This window comes from Misgurnus anguillicaudatus, chromosome 8 (genome assembly GCF_027580225.2).
Source record: "Misgurnus anguillicaudatus chromosome 8, ASM2758022v2, whole genome shotgun sequence".
In the NCBI taxonomy this organism is placed as follows: Eukaryota; Metazoa; Chordata; class Actinopteri; order Cypriniformes; family Cobitidae; genus Misgurnus; species Misgurnus anguillicaudatus.
The window spans coordinates 24,057,623-24,075,909 of NC_073344.2; the positions used below are offsets into that span (position 1 = coordinate 24,057,623).

At 37.3% G+C, this 18,287-nt stretch overlaps 1 protein-coding gene across 4 annotated transcripts; it reads right to left on the bottom strand.

The window, feature by feature from the left end:
* Nucleotides 1-561: 561 nt before the first annotated feature.
* Nucleotides 562-17,542, bottom strand: pcif1 (phosphorylated CTD interacting factor 1). 4 transcript variants are annotated; one of them, XM_073870512.1, is made up of 16 exons: nucleotides 17,390-17,542; nucleotides 13,697-13,839; nucleotides 13,459-13,583; nucleotides 13,215-13,343; nucleotides 12,924-13,067; nucleotides 11,717-11,867; nucleotides 11,131-11,278; nucleotides 10,559-10,642; nucleotides 10,400-10,499; nucleotides 10,151-10,313; nucleotides 8,700-8,875; nucleotides 8,455-8,541; nucleotides 8,182-8,366; nucleotides 5,172-5,265; nucleotides 3,025-3,200; nucleotides 562-2,801 (listed from the first exon to the last, which is right to left on the bottom strand). In XM_073870512.1, exons 2-16 carry the CDS (start codon nucleotides 13,818-13,820, stop codon nucleotides 2,534-2,536), a joined length of 2,154 nt encoding a protein of 717 aa, XP_073726613.1. In that variant the 5' UTR covers nucleotides 13,821-13,839; nucleotides 17,390-17,542; the 3' UTR covers nucleotides 562-2,533. The 4 variants fall into 4 exon arrangements, with proteins under 4 accessions (XP_073726613.1, XP_073726610.1, XP_073726611.1 ...); XM_073870509.1 differs by having other exon boundaries at nucleotides 10,400-10,511; XM_073870510.1 differs by lacking the exon at nucleotides 17,390-17,542 and adding an exon at nucleotides 16,713-17,373 and having other exon boundaries at nucleotides 10,400-10,511.
* Nucleotides 17,543-18,287: the final 745 nt, after the last annotated feature.

Here is an 18,287-nt window from a genome sequence, read left to right on the forward strand (position 1 = left end):
TAAACAACTAAAAAGTTACACAAAACCATCTAAAACCTGCCTGCTTCACCAGTAAAACCAGCTTTAGATGTTTTATCAACATTGATGTCAATGCCCCATGCATATGTAAAAAAATATAAAAAACACAATGAATAAGAACATGCCAGAAATGGTCCACGGTTTTAACATTTTACTGAGAGCTTTTCTGATTTAGAGGAAAACTTTTTTACCATTTCAGGTAATGAGAAATGCCACAACATTAATAATATACAGGTAGAAGAAAAACAATGATATAAGAACAGACATATTTACATTCACTGAATCTATGTCTTTATCAGAATAAGATACAGGGGAGACATTCATGGCATTTAAGACACAAAAATAATCAACAAACGCAACGCCGACCAAATATATATATATATATGTATATGTATATCAATCAACATGACTGATAAATGCAACAGGTTAAAAGCTTACAGGTAATTAAACAATACAGATCTGTACAATTCATATATTTTTTTTGTACTGAAAAATATCAGGTCATGCAAAAGAAAAACCCAAACATACTTTTTTGTAAGAAACTAAAGAACTAAAGAGAATTATAAAAATAACCTTACAAATAAATGGATGTTTTTGCTGGTTACACCTTATGCATTACCAATGCAGTCGTACACAATTTAAGATTTTAGATAAATTTCTCCTCTTTTAATAACACTTTGGTTTAGGTTAAAACAACTTCTATTTCATATAATTCATTTAGAACCAAACGTTAAATAAAAAAGCCATGAAGAAATACACTTTTTCTTTTCAAATAAACAGCTGTGTTGGAAAATAACAAATTTCATACTTATGTTCTATACAACATCTACAGTTTTGCTGGTGACAGAAAATCCTCTGGGATTAAGAAATCCAACAAGTGCCCAATGCTCGAACGAATAGTGAAATAGGATTTTTGTGTTACTGGGTATTAAACTTAGTCATTTACCAAGTTTGGCATGGCAACAATGTAGTCCAGTGAAAAAAGAAACAAATCTATAGTTATATACATATGGAAGGGGTTGGGTCCAATAAAGTGATACGAATAATTTCTACATACATTTTAGCATGGCAAAAAAATTCACCATTTTAGTGTTACCAACCGCAACATTAAAAGCCTAATTATAGCAACAAATTTAACGAATCATCAATAACTTCTCTTTTCCTATTTCTAAAATGTACATTCAAAATGCTGCCCAGTGATAAAAATATAATCTTGTTCCCATGTAAATAAAAACTATGATTAGAAAACAAAAACAAAAAAGCACTTTTTACATATACCAAGAGCAAGAGCAACCAATTCTACTAATGGGATGCCGATGCATTTAAAGAAAGTTAAGCTACTAGTTTGCTTTTCTGCATTTAATTTCCAGATATCATTGCTTTGACTCTTAAAACAGCTGAAATAAGAGGTAGAGAAACAATAAACGGTGCAGTTTGATTAAAAAAAAATCTGAAAAATGTTGATTAATGCTTTTAGAACCAATTTTACCTGGCTAAATGTATCTCAGTTATAAGTTTAACTTTTTCCTCTCGCTATACTTGAAGGCTACATCATGACTTTAAGGTACAGGCCTGAAAAAAATCCTCAGATAAACAACACATTTGCTTTTGTTTTCTATACATATTTCGGGAACAAAACAGAAATTGACTTGCTGAGTGAAAACTAGATCGACTGACTGAGTTTTTTTCTATTCCTATATTTTGTTATAAAGAAAGACCTGACATGAAGAGAAATAAGTAAGGTCATGAAAAGTGTTCTAGTATCTCTTCAAACTAATGCAGATATGAAAAAACAACAAATGCGACAAGAGCCCGAACAGCTTATGCATGTCATCATAAACATAGCTGCCTGATCGCCGTTCATCTTCTCACACAGAATCATTTTAAGTTACATACAAGCACCAGACGTTCAGCACTTTTAACAGATTCATAATCCTATAAGGGTTAAAGGGTAATCTTACTAAACTTATTTAAAATATGTTTGGGTCATATTTCACTTTAAAAACAGAAATGAAAAGAATAATATTTTGCTCTGAATAATCACTGCATTACAGTAATACACTAAAACAATACTGTATTACTGTAATGAGAACCTGTAGCGAATAATGAAACATCCGGATGCATTACAGGAATTTGTACCGAATAAATAATTTTTTATGCAAAATGTAATTTTTTTCTGATTTTGGATTCTAACACAAACCTTCATGAGATCACCCAACAAAGGCCAAACAAAAGATTAATAAACATATACACGGACTACATTTACCATCGCTTAAAAATACAACGAAAACTGTGACCAAATATAAAACCCAACAATTAGGCTAACATAACAACCTTAAACATACAATATTAAATAATAAAGGCGGGAGAAAGTAAACAATTATGAATCTTTCCCCTTCTCACGTGAACAATTAAATGTCCAGTTCCGATCCAAGCCCAATATTACATCTCTCACACAATCACAGACTCTTTCCCATGAACATACATACAGCGTAGCCACGCGCACAGCGGCGGGTTAAATGTTTGTTGTGTCCGGAGCAGTCTTGTCCACAGGACTGCTGTTGTCTTGACTCGTTGCGGAGCGTTCCTGGACCGGTTTTGAGTCTTTGTCTCCGGTACCGGCGGAGGATGGACCGGGTGAAGGTAAGGAACGACCAGAGACCTTATATGCCGCCTGGAGCTCTTGGATTCTCTCGGCGGTCGGCTCCCATTTGGCAAAGCCGGCGTTATTTTGAAGGAAAATGATCGCTGTTCCATGAACGGCCTTGTAGTACATCTCATCTCTGAGAGAGACGAAGACAAGACGGAGAACATAAACAGACAATTCAAAGGTAGCAAGACAAACAATAAAATAACATTTTAAGTGAACGTGTACGCTTAAATAAATAAATATTCTTGTGTCCCATTAAAGAAAACCAATGAGACCAGCTCCAAATTCAGAGCATGTACAATCTTTAAGCATCCATTTGTATTTATTGTAAAATGGGGAAGATGGGCATCACTAACTTCTTGCAAATGTGCTGCGAGCCGCTGCGGTACTCGTGTTCGAACGCAGGCGCGGTCAGCTGATGTCTGCGAAAGCGACTCGCCTCCATCCGCGTCAGGGCAGGAGTCGGCGGGTTGCGCCACTCCGGCACGAAGACGATGAAGGATAGCGGCTCGCTAGAGCGCTCCAGAAGATCCTGAAGAATATGAAAGCGAGGGATGAGCAATTCCAGCATTATGGATGTGACATTTGCAGTCAAAACTTGTAATATAATTTCTGTATTATGTATTGAATCGGTTTATATTTTTCTTAACCCCTGATATGGAGTCCAGACATGTGAAAAATATCAGTCTATACTTAAGTTTTGTATTTTAGATGAGGGGAAAAAATAAAAGACACAAAAAGCAATAATACTCAATAACAGTCTTACTTTTAAAAGTAATGAATTACAATAGAGACAGAGCGCAGTTATGCAAATTTGAAAACCACGCCCACCGGGGGGGAATTCAATCCAACAGTCTCCATTGACTTTGTATTGCGAGAAGCCGCCTCCTTGTCATTTCTGGCTTATAACAAAAAACTGAATAATGCCTAAAAGCTGCTGTGTGACAATATGTACAGCTAACAAGCCAAAGAACCCAGAAATAAGTTTTTATAAGCTGTCGAGCCGTAAAACCCAGCCTTTAAGGAGAATAAAGTGGATCGCCGACTACGTTTCCCCCTATTGGACGCAGTTTTACTAATAGAAGTACTATGAAAAGTTGCCTGTATCCATTTTTGTGTCTTTAAACGCTCGTTTTTTGGGGTCGACAGCTTATAAAAACTTATTTACAGATTAAACTTAAAAACAGAATAATACCTAAAAGCTGCTGTGTGACAAGGTGTACATCTAACAACCCAAAAAAATAAATAAATAATTTTTTATAAGCCGTCGACTTCAAAAAACGAGCGTTTAGACACAGAAATGGAAACAGGCAACTTTTCATAGTACTCCTATTAGTAAAACTGCGTCCAATAGGGGGAAACGTAATCGGCGATCCACTTTATTCTCCTTAAAGACTGGGTTTTACGGCTCGACAGCTTATAAAAACTTATTTCTGTGTTCTTTGGCTTGTTAGCTGTACATATTGTCCCAAAGCAGCTTTTAGGCCTTATTCAGTTTTTTGTTATAAGCCAGAAATGACAAGGAGGCGGCCTTTTGCAATACAAAGTCAATGGAGACTGTTGGATTGCTTTCCCCCCCGGTGGGCGTGGTTTTCAGGTTGTGACGCGCTGCGCTCTGTCTCTGTATTAAGCTACTCCCCAAAAAAGTAACTAGTTGCGTTACTTAGTTACTTTTCATGAAAAGTAATACGTTTCTTTTGCATTACATTTGCATTTTCTTACTTGGTTGAGGCTGGATCCCTTTCAGGGCTTTTTAATACTGACAAGTTCATATTTCTTGAATATATGCATTCAGAAATTGCATATTTTTTTGCAAAAATATCAAGCTCTGGCCTGCCATCTCCGTTTCTCAAACTGTTCCTGTTCAGGCTCGCACGCATAGAGTGTGTAATTCTACATGACTACGTTCAGGTCATACAATAATATGTATATTGAAATCAAATGAATTAAAGGCGGAGTCCATGATGTTTGAAAGCCAATGTTGATATTTGAAATCACCTAAACAAACACGCCCCTACCTCAATAGAATCTGGACCTTCTGTTGACAGACCCGCCCCACACATACGTGTGTTTTGGTAGTCGGCCCGTCTAATTTTCCAAAGCGTTTTTCAAACATCGTGGACTCCGCCTTTAAAGTGAAAAGTAACTTGCATTACTTTTTGAAAAAGTAACTAAAATATTAATTTGTACATTTATAAAGTAATGCATCACTTTACTCGTTCCTTCAGAAAAGTAATATTATAGAAGAAGAAATAATTTTTATTTACATTTTTATTAGGAAGGAACAGCATTCTTCGTTATTAATGTGACTATTCTGAAATTTTCATTATGGAATGTATGGCAATGTTAAAAATAATAAAAAATGCTTTAAATGCATGAGTATTTAAACCACTAAATATTAACATATGAGATACCAGTATGGAAAAAAGTATGGAAAAGTTGACTTTCCAATTGCCCGGGTGTTTTCGAACAAACACGTTAAAATTGTGATGAGATCACTTACTTCAAAGTGTGTCACCATGGCATCCATGAGCTCCTCAGAGAACGGAGGGTTCGCCTCAAAAGAGCCGCTGGCTGGACAGAAGCTGAGAAACGGCCTGCGTGGACAGAATATAGGAACTATGATGATATACCATAGTAAACCAATAAACCAAGACCATAGTATTGCGTTGAATTAAAGAGGGGGCGTATTATGCTTTTCTATTTTCAACTTTATTTAGGTGTGTAATCTTGAGAATTAAAAAGATCTGCAAAGTTGCAAAACTACAACAAACAGCTCATTGGAACTACAACATGCTTCTTCTGTATATTGAAACTGTATATATAAAATATTTGACATACAACAATAACACCAAGGTCTGGTCAGGCTGCTTTCGTAGTCTCTTGTGGATTCCACCCCAATTTTAAACTAATTTTGTTTTGCCCTTTCAAGACGAACAAATGTTGATTTTGTTTTAGCTGCAGGCTAACATTTTTACGTTTGTAACCCCCTGTCTATAAAAAATACAGCTAATTCTACATAAAGACAACAAACTAACTGTAATGGGTCTAGCAAACGTAAAGTGAATCTTTATGAAATTGGCAAAAAAAGAACAAACAAACAAATGTGAATTGGGTCTGTTTCCATCAAGTTGTTCGAACGAATGCCGGTGGTATTGATAACCTGGTAACCAACAGTAAATAAAACAAGGCACGCTTTGAAAATGGAGACAGGACGATTGGGTAAGTTATTAATTTACTAGCAGTGTAATTGGCAAACTGAATGCTTTGCACAGAAGAAAAAATGCAGAATCTTTTATGCAGGTAAAAGCATTGCAACGACAACGATCCTTATATAAAGCTTTGTTTATACTCGCGTTTTGGTCCCCAACGCAAGCCTCCGCGGATCGCGCACGCGTCTTACCAAACGGACGGGCCGTTTATAGTTGACACGCTCGCTATTGCACTATTTTTTTTAACCACCAGAGGGCGACGCGAGCAATAAAGTCAAAAACAAACACAAAAAAGAGGATAGAAGTCATCGTCCGCTGGAACAACCCTGGTGCTTGTAACATCAGAGCTTGATATATATAAATATGAGAACATGAATAAAACATCAATCTCTTAATCTCTTAATAAACCCAACGGGCACGACCACCCACTCCGCGTTAACGTCATTTTTGCCGCGCGCACCAACGCGCCCATGCGGACGCGGCGAGTACAAATATAGCTTATGGCAACAACAACTCTCATGGGTTTAATGTTCGTTACGTCAGAATTTATTCGGCAAATGCGTTTCCATCGTTTTTGCGAATTAAGACATTTTTATTCTAAATTTAATGTACGATTTACGCGATACTTCAAAATGCGCATAAAATTGGGGTAACAGAAACCCATTAGAGATCATTCCTATGCCCTTTTTATGCCTTTGCAGATGTTATAATTCAGTGTGAAAACGTATTGTGCGTAATACACGGATGTTGAATGTGTGCGAGGGTTGTTTTTGAAAGATTTATAAATGTATAAGACAATTATAAAACATACCAGTGTGAAAGGTCATGTTCAAGTCATGCTTGAAAAAGCGGTTTTGGTCGATCAGCTTGTTCTGCTACATTTTCATTATCTGACTCAAGCTTGAAATTGATAAGTCAAGGTTAACACCCGAGAAGCTGAAAGTTTGAGTTATGGTAAGGAGTGGGACACTTTTAAATATGCATAACAGACTGGGCCAGCTTGACCAATCAGGGGTGCGTTTCCCAAAAGCATCGTTAGCCAACTACTGTCGTAAGTTTCGTTGTTACTGACAAAGTTCAACGATTTGCTGTTTCCTGAAACCATAATTCAAACGAACATTCGCAAGCTGCATCGCAAACTTGTGTGGTTTGAACGACAGCTCTTGACCTGTCGTTAGAGGCATAGTTCCTTGTTATTATGATATACAGACTTACGATGATCATGCTTTTGAAGAAAATAAGCAAAAAACATGTAGTGCATTCTATATCCATCATTCTAAATATATAAAAATTTTATTTTATGTCTTTTAGTTTGTAATCAGAATTATGAGCTTTAAGACCCTGGGGAATCCCTGGGAGAAGTGACGTAAGAGGGAACTAAATCATGTTAACAAAATCAGTCTTCCGATGCAATGCACATTATTTACAGCAATAATCTGATTTGAACAAATTATTTAGTACTCCACCTCCCACGTGACATCAACTATGTTGCTGAACCAACATGGTTCAAATGACGAATATGCAACAAAGTTACTCGGAAACACTCTTCACTAGGTGGTTAGTTTCTCCAACATGCATCGTACTACGGTGGTTCAGCTAGGGCTGTCACGATTATAAAATCTGGCTGACGGTTAATTGTTTGATAAATGGTGACAATTAATTGTCTGTTTTATTGCTTTGACATTTAATTCTGATAAATTTTTGTTTGTTTATAAAATAATTTTCAAAGATTTTTTTGTTGTAATTATTTAAATTCAATATTTTGCAAGATTAACCTGGGAGTAAATATTAATACACATAACACATATGTAAAAGTAATCTGATACTGTCTCGTTTATACTGGCGCTGCAGCTCCCCCTTGTGTCTTTTAGAGAGATGTGCAATCATTGCGGTGATATGAAATCATTGCGATGAGGTCAAACAATTGCGATTAGATGATTATTTAATTATTGTGACAGCCCTAGGTTCAGCAGTCAGTTATGTTGTTGTTCGGGAAACGCACCCCAGAGTAGACCAAATGTTTTAGAAGTGCTTTAAAGAGACAGGAGCTACAACAGAGCATTTAAGATGATTTTTTTTTAACAATCAAGAATGAAAACCTGTTCTTATAGACCTAAAAAAAACTAAATTTGATTCTGAAAAGGGCTCAACAAGTGCAGTGCTGACATACATGAATAGTACAAAGTAAAATAGTTTTCTTCAATAAACAAACAAGAATCATTCTGCTTAAATTACCTCCTAAAACTGCTCAAATACTTAGTGTTTTCATAACAGATAAAGAAGATATAAAAGCATGTGTACCCTCGAGACCCAAAGTAGCCGTCGATGTCTGGAAACGCAGAGCAGTACTGCTTAAAATAGCAGTTGAGAGGAGATGCGAAGCACTCGAACGTAACGCCAAACTGTTTATTAAGAGCCTCAAAAACAGGAACGGGTAACGCCCCCTGTAGGCCGGAGCCCTCGTTCACACCTGAGCCAAACATCACCTGTAATTCAGAGAAACACGGTGTGAATACGAGGATCCAGTAGTTGGCGATTCATCGATAAGATCGAGGCACAGACAGTGAGAATTACCTGGTATCTTTTACTAAGGCACCAAACTCGAGACAAGAACTTTTCAAATCTTGGGTCATCAATACAGCTGTATCGATACAGGAGTTCCTGTAAAAGTAACAATGTGAAATGAAATCCATCCAATGATCAACAAATGTTCATGACAGAATATTTTTTATAAACAAAATGAGAAATCAATGCTTTAAAATAAATGTGTTGTGTGCATTTAGTAACTTTTTTTACTAGCTTGAATGAGTCGTACACACCAGTTTGCTGAAGTGGCCACGGTTGACCTTCACCATTTCTCCTTTATAGCGCAGACAGGCTATGTCGTTCTCGAAGTGAAGCTCAACGCGAGGTTGAGGAGGAGAAGGAATGGATAGTCTGACAGGATAACAATACACCAAACGATCCTGAACCTCTGGCGTCTCCACACCTTCCACTTTAACACAATTTTTTTTAAATCAGATGTCAAAAATTTCTTTCAAAACAATTTGTACACCGTCTTACATCAATACACACAAATTAGACCTCAAGGGTGCCATACAAATACGATACAACAAATGCTGGTCATAATAATAGTACATAAATACTAGGGGTGTAACAATACATTGGTATAAACTCACCTAAAGGATTATTAGGAACACCATACTAATACTGTGTTTGACCCCCTTTCGCCTTCAGAACTGCCTTATTTCTACGTGGCAAAGATTCAACAACGTGCAGAAAGCATTCTTAAGAAATGTTGGCCCATATTGATATTATAGCATCTTCCAGTAGATTTGTGGGATGCACATCCAGGGCACGAAGCTCCCGTTCCACCACATCCCAAAGATGCTCTATTGGGTTGAGATCTGGTGACTGTGGGGGCCGTTTTAGTACACTGAACTCATTGTCATGTTCAAGAAACCATTTTGAAATGATTCAAGCTTTGTGACATGGTGCATTATCCTGCTGGAAGTAGCCATCAGAGGATGAGTACATGGTGGTCATAAAGGGATGGACATGGTCAGAAACAATGCTCAGGTCGGCCGTGGCATTTAAACGATGCCCACTTGGCACTAAGGGGCATAAAGTGTGCCAAGAAAACATCCCACACCATTACACCATTGCATTAATGAGAAATTGAACAGGTGTTCCTAATAATCCTTTAGGTGAGTGTAGATCAATGCATTGAACAAATGTTTAACAATACGTTTCGTCACAGAAACATGCATTATTAAGGTAATGGGTTTACATTCTGAAGCGTTCATGTCTTTCTTTCATTACATTACAAAAAGCAATAAAATAGCATTGTGCCTTTCGAAAAGTGTGTTTTCTTTGGCAATATCTGAATACCTCTTTAAATCAACTTTGACTTTGTACATTTATTCAGAGATAAAGCATAAACTCGAAGAGAGATGCTGTGTGCTGCGTTGCCAAGTCCTCTGTTTTTTTTGCGGACTACAGATTTGGGCTACTTTAAAACTGCTTTAACGAGTAAAATATAAATTGGGAATATTTGGGATGCTTAGGGCTAGTTTTGAATGTCCATTGGACTGGTTTGGATACGCGAATCTGCTATCCTGGCTGTGCGCTTGTGCAGATTAAATAGATTAAATAGAATGTACAATCAGACATTTTAATCAGATGGCAATGTTTAGGGTACATGTAAACCTGCAATCGGTTAAAATTCAGTCAGACTGACAAAATACATAAAAGCAGCAAAGAAATATACCCGAGATGTTGCAGTCTTTCAGCAGACCGAGGTGAATCTGTCGGATTCTGCGCACATACTCGGCAGAGATGTGATAAATTTTCGAACAGATGCCCTCAACGGAGTCCTTTGCCACGGCCGTCACGTGAGGGCCGCACTGCTCTCGTAAATGCTCCAGACGATCCTGAGGAAGGATCACAATAAGGTCAAGATGGCAGACTAGATGTGGACATTTCACTTGGTTTTGTAAGCAAGAATTTGATAACGTACCATGTAGTCCTCTTTGCTTGCCGAGTGATCTCTTCTCAACCAGTTCATAGTGTCCTCAACGTTCCACTTCACCACTTTTCGACTTTCAGGAGTTGCGTTTCTGTGGGTCAATTTTATTTTAAATCTCAAAATCTGGTATAATTTCTTTTAATTTATTACCTGGAGTCAATCATTTTCTTGGCCGCCTCTGCATACTTGAACAAGAGTCTTCGGGCATCTTCCTTGTATTTAATGCGAGACAGCCTGAAGCCATAGAAAGAAACGTTTGAGATAATCACGATTGTAAAAAAAACATTTTATTATTTTAAGTTAAATATCGCACTTAAAGGTGCAGTGCCTAAATTTTTGCAGCAACTAGTGGTGAGGTTGCGAATTGCAACCAAGTCCACTGCTCACCCCTCACTTTTGAAACGCATAGAGGAGCTACATTAGCCGCCACCGGACAAACATGTCATCGTCGAAGACAACTCAGTAAAAAAAGTTTGTACGTTGAGAGCTTCTGTAGAAACATGGCGACACAAAATGGCAACTTTCATGTAAGGGGACCCTCGGTGTATGTAGATAAAAACATCTCATTCTAAGGTAATAAAAACATAACGGTGCATTATGAAAGGTCTTTATACACCCCGATCATATAGTTTTGTATAATATTTTGCATTTATGTCAAGAAATTCTTCTAAAAATTACACACTGCACCTTTAATGGTGAAGTGAATAAAGACGTTTAATAACCTGATAGGGATGTCGTTCATGATCTCTCGAAACATAGATGGAGAAATGACCGGGTCGCATTCACTGGGCAGGAATGGATCACAACCTTTATCTATAACCTTCCTCTCTAAAAGCCAGCGGTTGAAGGATTCCCGCGGAGGCTCTATGCCTGTAAAAAATCAGAAAATCTCATTTAGATTTCAGTACAAAATAAAAGCTAAAGATCAATCAAGTTCAAGACGTTCAAGACTTTATCTATTAATCTTACCATGACTGGACAACATTTCTAAACACAGTCATGGATTCATATGATTTATGAACGCTGCAGTGTTGCACAACATCTAGTGAACCGTTTTTTTTGCAGCTCACTTTGCATCAGAGATCTCAATGTTGACCCTCGACATGTGCTTTCCTGCACTGTTTAGCTCCAAATTTTATCAAACTCATCTACCTGTAACTTTCTAGTAATCCAGAAGAGCTTTTTTAGCTTGTTCAGATGTGTTTAATAAGGCTTGAAGCTAAACACTGCATAATTCGTTTTTAATATGAATAATTCCATCCGGGAATATTCAATACTGGTTATGGCGAGCACTAAATGCGGACGTACCCTCGCGCTGTGAGCACAACTCGCGGTAATGCTGTCGAAGTTTGGTGGTGAGCTGAGCTCTCTGCAGCTCGATCTCAGGGTGAGGAGGCAGGTGATCCGCTGGAGTCCTCTCTCGAATCACTGCGTTAGTCTGAATATCCAGATCCCAGTACACACTGGAACATAAACTTCAGTTCAGTTTCCACAGAATCACAGCAAAAGAAATGTGATTTTATCCCAGTATTGAGTTTGAAGTGTAAAAAAAAAAAAAAATGTTTGGGTGGGAACAAAATGTTTGGCTGTTTTCGTATCTGTACCTTTAAATGCAAATGAGCTACAGCTCCTCACTCCCTTACCAACAGACAGTAAGCGCTTTTGGTTAAAAATAGATCTGATTTTTGTGAAAACAGTCTGAGATGACAAATCTTTAGCCGCATTAGTGCTACAATGTGTTAACAAACACATTTAAAAAAGATTTTGGGTAAAATTAACCAGGAAGTCAGTTGCCGTGGGTGGGGCTTTGTTTTTGTGATGTCACATTAACTCTTTCGCCGCCAGCATTTTTTTAAAAAGTTGCCTGTCAGTGCCAGCGTTTTTCATGATTTTCACAAAAGTTTAATGCCTTCCAGAAAATGTTTTTCTTTAAATATATAAACATACAATATACCAAATGAAAGAACAGACCCTCTGCTTTCAAACAAAAAAAACCTGTTTCATCCTACCTTCAGTAGTTCTTTTGTAATCAGCTTTTGAATATGGGTAGGTTTCTGCAAAAACACCACATTTTGAGCAAAAAGCAGAGATAATTCAATTTTTGTGACTGACTTTTCATAGAGATCCTTTTCAGAGCGATCTTTAAAACAAACACGGCCGCTTGCCATAGGGCAATACTTCCGAGTTTAAAAAGTTGCGGTGGATAATAGCAGTATTGCGGAAAGCCGTAAATATTCGTCATTGGCAGGGAAGCGTTTTCTCTTGATTGACGAGATATCTTGTCAATGGCGGCGAAAGAGTTAACAGTGATTTGGTTTAATGGGAATTAAAAAAGAACGAGAGGATAGATTTTTTAGTTGTTGTGTTCACACATTGCCAACACACATTTATGTCCAAACACCTTGTAAAAGTGGATTTTGTATAGTAGGTGTCCTTTAAAACTCTTGTTTTGGTCTTCTTCCTCGGATAACCGGAGATTAAAGTTAATATTTCAGTGTTCCACAAACAAACAACTCACAACAGAAGGTCGATACGGAGCAGGCGCGGGCACGCTGGGCTGACCCGGTTTATCATCTGTGGTGGAAAGCCAGGGTTTCCCTCCTGGTGTGCTGGGAGAAATGGGGATTGTGGGTGTTGTCGGAGTGGGAGGAGTCTCAATCTGAATGACAAAAATTTAAAATCAGTCCTTAAGAAAGCAAACGTCACTGATTTTTTTTTTCCAAATTTCTTAGAAAACAAACAAGTTAAAATTAAAAATACATCTGATGTCTGTTGCCGCTCTTCATATTAAGAAAAAAAAACTGACCTTTGGCTTCTTGAAACTGTTTGGGACTGTCTCTTCTGACAGGTGTCTTTTACGCTGCCCATTGCCGAGTCCCGCATCTCCCGTCACCTCACCAGAGGCAGGAGCCGCATTTAACCCCAGAGGATCTGACTACAACAGCAAATACAAAAAAATAAATCTTAAAAAACGAATCATCCGCCAACGTTTAAGTGATTTTTCCTCAATAGTGATGAAAAGTAATTGAACAAGAAGACCAAGAACTTACAATAACATCATGTTGTCCCAGGACAGGGACCTCCCACAGTGACTGGTTAGTGAACCGGTTAAAGTAATATGGCCGATTCTCTCTTTTACTCCAACATTTCGACCACCCAGCCTGTATCAGCTCATCTGAAAGTGACAGTAATGATCAGAGCTCGATCTTTCTGTTCTTTCGTATAAGGTACTTCAGTAATAAATAGCAGTATGTTGATGTAAGTAGACAGAAAAAGCGTTTCACAGACCTGGCAGCTCTTGAATGGGTTTGCTGGTGGAGGGCGAGTAGGGCGTTGCCTGTGATGTGGACCCGGTGGGCGACATGACCAATGCCTGATCTGCCTTTATGCTTCCGTGGTTTTCACTCGTCATAGCTCCTCATTTGTCCTGTCTTCAGAAAACAAAACACGGGTTATTCTTTCACTTAATATTATAATATCAGGTGGTTACAACTTCACATTTCCTAGTCCTATGAGAACTGAGCTCGAACTTGCTAACATTCTTCCAAGTTTCTGCAAGATCGCATGTGTTTGGAAATGCGTATAAAACAAGAATTATTTGAAACTACATATAAAACAAGAATAAATGCAATGAATTTTTACATCCTCAGGTTGATTGGGGTACACACACAAGGTTGCATTACAATCCCATAAGCTGGTTATTTTAATTTTCTTAATGCATTTTTGGAAAAAAAAGGAAACATTGACACAAGGGGCATCCAAACTTATTCCCACAACAGAAATTATAATCTTAAAAAAGTTTTGCTATTTGCTATTTTAATCTATCTTTTTTTTAATATTAAAATGACCTTCACAATATAACTGGGCACTTATTGTATAGATGCACCAATGTAATGGACGATTTTGAATTATTGATTTTCTAAACAATCGGCATTTAACTATATGAAAAATGCTGATATAGCAAATTATAGATTATTAACATGAAAACAAAATACTAGAGATGAACCGATATATCTGCCTATAATTGGTATTGGCAGGGCATACTAAATATTATATACTGTGTGATTATTTTGAATTGGGTAATAATGACAACAGAATTGCAGTTTGTATGCTCTGCACTTCTACGATTTCATGACATAATAATTTCAAAACAAGGAGTAAAAAGCTAAACAATCGGTATCGGTAGATGCCATTCTATGTAATCAAATATCATTACCGGCACATTTTGTGTTGATGCACCGCTAAAAAAGAATACTGCAGTATACTATATAATTATAACAACACTTTAGCGCATACTACAGTATTCTGTGGTATGAAGTACGGTAAATTGAGAAACGGTTGTAAAGACTTTAAAAATACTTTAATATTTAGTATAAAACACTATGGGGTGGTTTCTCGGACAGGGATTGGCTTAAACCAGGACTAGGCCTTAGTTTAATTAGGAAATATAACTAGTTTTAACAAACATGCCTTTCTTAAAAACATTACTTTTGTGCATTTTAAGGGAAAAACAAAGGGCACTGATGTTTTAAAGATATGTCAGTGCCAGTTATTTTCAGTTTGGACAGCTCTCACATTTATTTTAGTCTATGACTAGTTTAATACCTGTCTGGGAAACCGACCCTATGGTTGTTTGAGCTGCCTTATCTGAAAACAGCTTGTACTGAAATATTAAATAAATAAGTGTCATTGTTTTATAAGCGCTCAAGATGCATACCAGTATTGTTTTTTGTAAGTTTTTTTGTAAAACTACTTAAAATGTCCTAATATAAGGCTGGATTAATCTAAACCCTATCTGGGAAACCGCCCTATATAGCATCTAAGAATTTTACTGTTCACTGTAGTAAATACCAAGTATACTGCATTATTTTTAATTTGGGGATGCACCGATAGGATTTTTTTGGGCCGATACCGATTTAAACAGACAACTTCTGGCCGATACCGATATTAAACACTTGTATACAATACTATACAGTTGGTCTATTAGCTAGTTTATTTCTGCATCAAATTATTTTTACTGAACATGGATTGGATCTAATTAACATTCAACTGACCAACATAATAAGAGAGGCACAAATTAAGCTAAAACAAATATAATAAGACAGCATGACAACCTTCAAAGGTGGTTTTTGCTATTCAGCATTTATTTTATTAACAACATCAACTCATTTTTTACATATAATGGATTTCTTTATGCAGTTAATTAATAAACAATCGGTATCGGCCTTTCTCGTGCTATTGCCGATGGTTTCAAATTTATCAAAAATCGGCCGATAAATATCGGTGCCCGATACATCGGTGCATCACTAGCTGTTGCATAAACAAACCATTTAATTTGGGTATATAGGCTACTAGAGATGCACCAATACATCAGCCAATAATCGGTATTGGTAGATAAAAGCAGATATTGGTAGATAAAAGCTATCAGCCCGATAGTTTAAAAACAGCCGATAGTCATAGCCGATATATCCTGTTAATCAAATGAGAACATTTTTTATATAATCACCAAAATATCGATATCTTCCGATATCCGTCTGAATTATCGGCTATCGGTGCATTTTTTTTTTTTTCGGTGCATCTCTAGTATATACACTTGCCAAAACAAGATGAAATCTGTACGAAACATACTTTTTATGCAAGTGTTTTTATGAAGGCCTGTTGAATGTTAAACAGATCTAATACACATTCAGTGAAAATGACTTGATGATGCAGCAATAAATTAACAATAAACTAACTGTATACCATAAAATGTGCTATTGAAGTTTGATCATTTAAAACATAATCAAAACAATGATGTATTTTAAATAACAAACATTTTAATAAGTGAATAAGTGACAAATACCTGTATCAGCAAAAACAATAAACTGTATAAGATTCAGTTTGGGCAAACTAAGATAAACAGAGGCTATGGTTAAACGTATAGTAGTGAGTTTGAAAGTAAAACGATTAAGGAACATAAAAGAAAATAAAAGTAAAAATAAAACTTAAGCTTGTAATGAAAGTGAAACTTCATCTGCGCAAATTCACTTTATTTATTGAAAACTTATGACCATGATACGTCCAAAACAATCATCAGCTGCTACTATATCTACTGTACATCATCGTGAACACTCACGTTCAAGATTCGGGAGCAAATTATCATAAAAATACCGTGTCATTAACAACAACAACATCGCTTACTGAAGTATATTTTGGCAGTAAGTTAACGTTACCATAGTGTTCATTCAAGTACATCATGCAAATGTGACACGAGAATATGGTAATAATTCAGTACACGTTACCATACAAACACTGACTAACTTACATTACGTCTGGTAAGGGTATTACGCATAAAATGGAAATGATTTTGGCAAAACAATGGTACGGAGCTGGACCCAGATTGTAAACCCAGTTACACGTCCATGATACAATGGTACAAAATCCGCGGTAATACAAAAACAGTATTTTATATTATCACATAAACGTTTACAGCGTTCGTCGTCGTTATTAAAGCGCAAATGAGCGAAAGAAGGGCACGCATGCGCCTGCGATACCGCCCACTCCGAATCGAGCCGCCCGACAACAAACCCGCAGGAGGAGGAGAGCGAAAGAGCCAACAAAGAGCTGCGGCTGCACGACACGACGCGCCGCCAAAAACAAGCGAAATCTGCCCGAGTGGCGGCTCTTCTGGCACCATTCGGGCACTGAAAGGACGGGGACACATAGGGCCAACAGTCGAGCGGGTTAAATCGCTCATGTTTTCAGTTTAAACCCCGTCAATATTCGCAGTCATTTTAGGCGCGCACTTGCGCTTCGCAAAAACGGTTGACAAGATGGCGCGCGCTCTCGCACAACAAGCGCTGCGCGCCCTGCGTATTTCTGAGTCTGTTTATCATGCGCGCGGTGCATTTGTGCAGCAACCGGGGCGATATTATTGTGCCCCGTGCGTTCCGCCACACGCCAGTGGGTCTGGTACTGTTTGGCATCGGCTTAATCCCTTACCTTGGAGAGGTTTGTTGGGAGTCCTCAATAGGCTTTGCGTTATTCAGTCCGGACCCGCCTCCGCCTCTCCCTCCCCACCGACTCCGCCATCTTGTATCGTCCTCTCGGAGACGGTTAATGCGCAGGCGCTGGTTCCGCGAAGCGATCTGTCACATCGGCGCCGCCATTTGCAAAAGGTCAGCGGCTCGGCGTTTGAAACATTGAAGCTTTTGTTATTTTCAGAGTAGTTTTATTACGAAAAGACGATATGGGTGCGGTATTTGAACGATATCTCTGTCTGAGTTGCGATATCTCTGTATGGTATGCATCTGGTAAATCGTTGTAATTGGACATATCCTGTAAAATAATTATTTTTTTATAATAAAAGTTTTTAAATTGACAGCCTAATCATCTTTCCTACATTTTAATCAAAATTAAATTCTCAAAGCTGTTTAATAATTTAAAATATTACTTCAACAATAAACACGTATTTTTAGTTTTGTCCCATTTTTTGGTCGTTTATTTAATAATATAATTTTTAATGTGTATATAAAGTAAATGCCGTTGGTTTGTCGTAAATTTAATTTTAAACTAAAAGGTACAATTTTCTTGTTTTTTGGGGGGCTACAACCGATCTGAGTTGTCTTGTATTGAGAGCGCCCTCTATTATGTTTAATTCCACTCACACAACATTGATTTGTGTAACATTTTACTTATCTTTTAAAAATATAAATACTGTCATATATAAATACTTTTTATTGTGAATAGTGTTATATGAAAATAATTCATTATTTTCTATTTGCTACACATTATGTTTTGTGTAGATTAGTGTTTATCATTCCTTTTTGACATTACAGTCCACGTCAAGACACTGATCAGTACTAGTGGTTTGAAAAACTTAAACTGATTAAAGTCACTT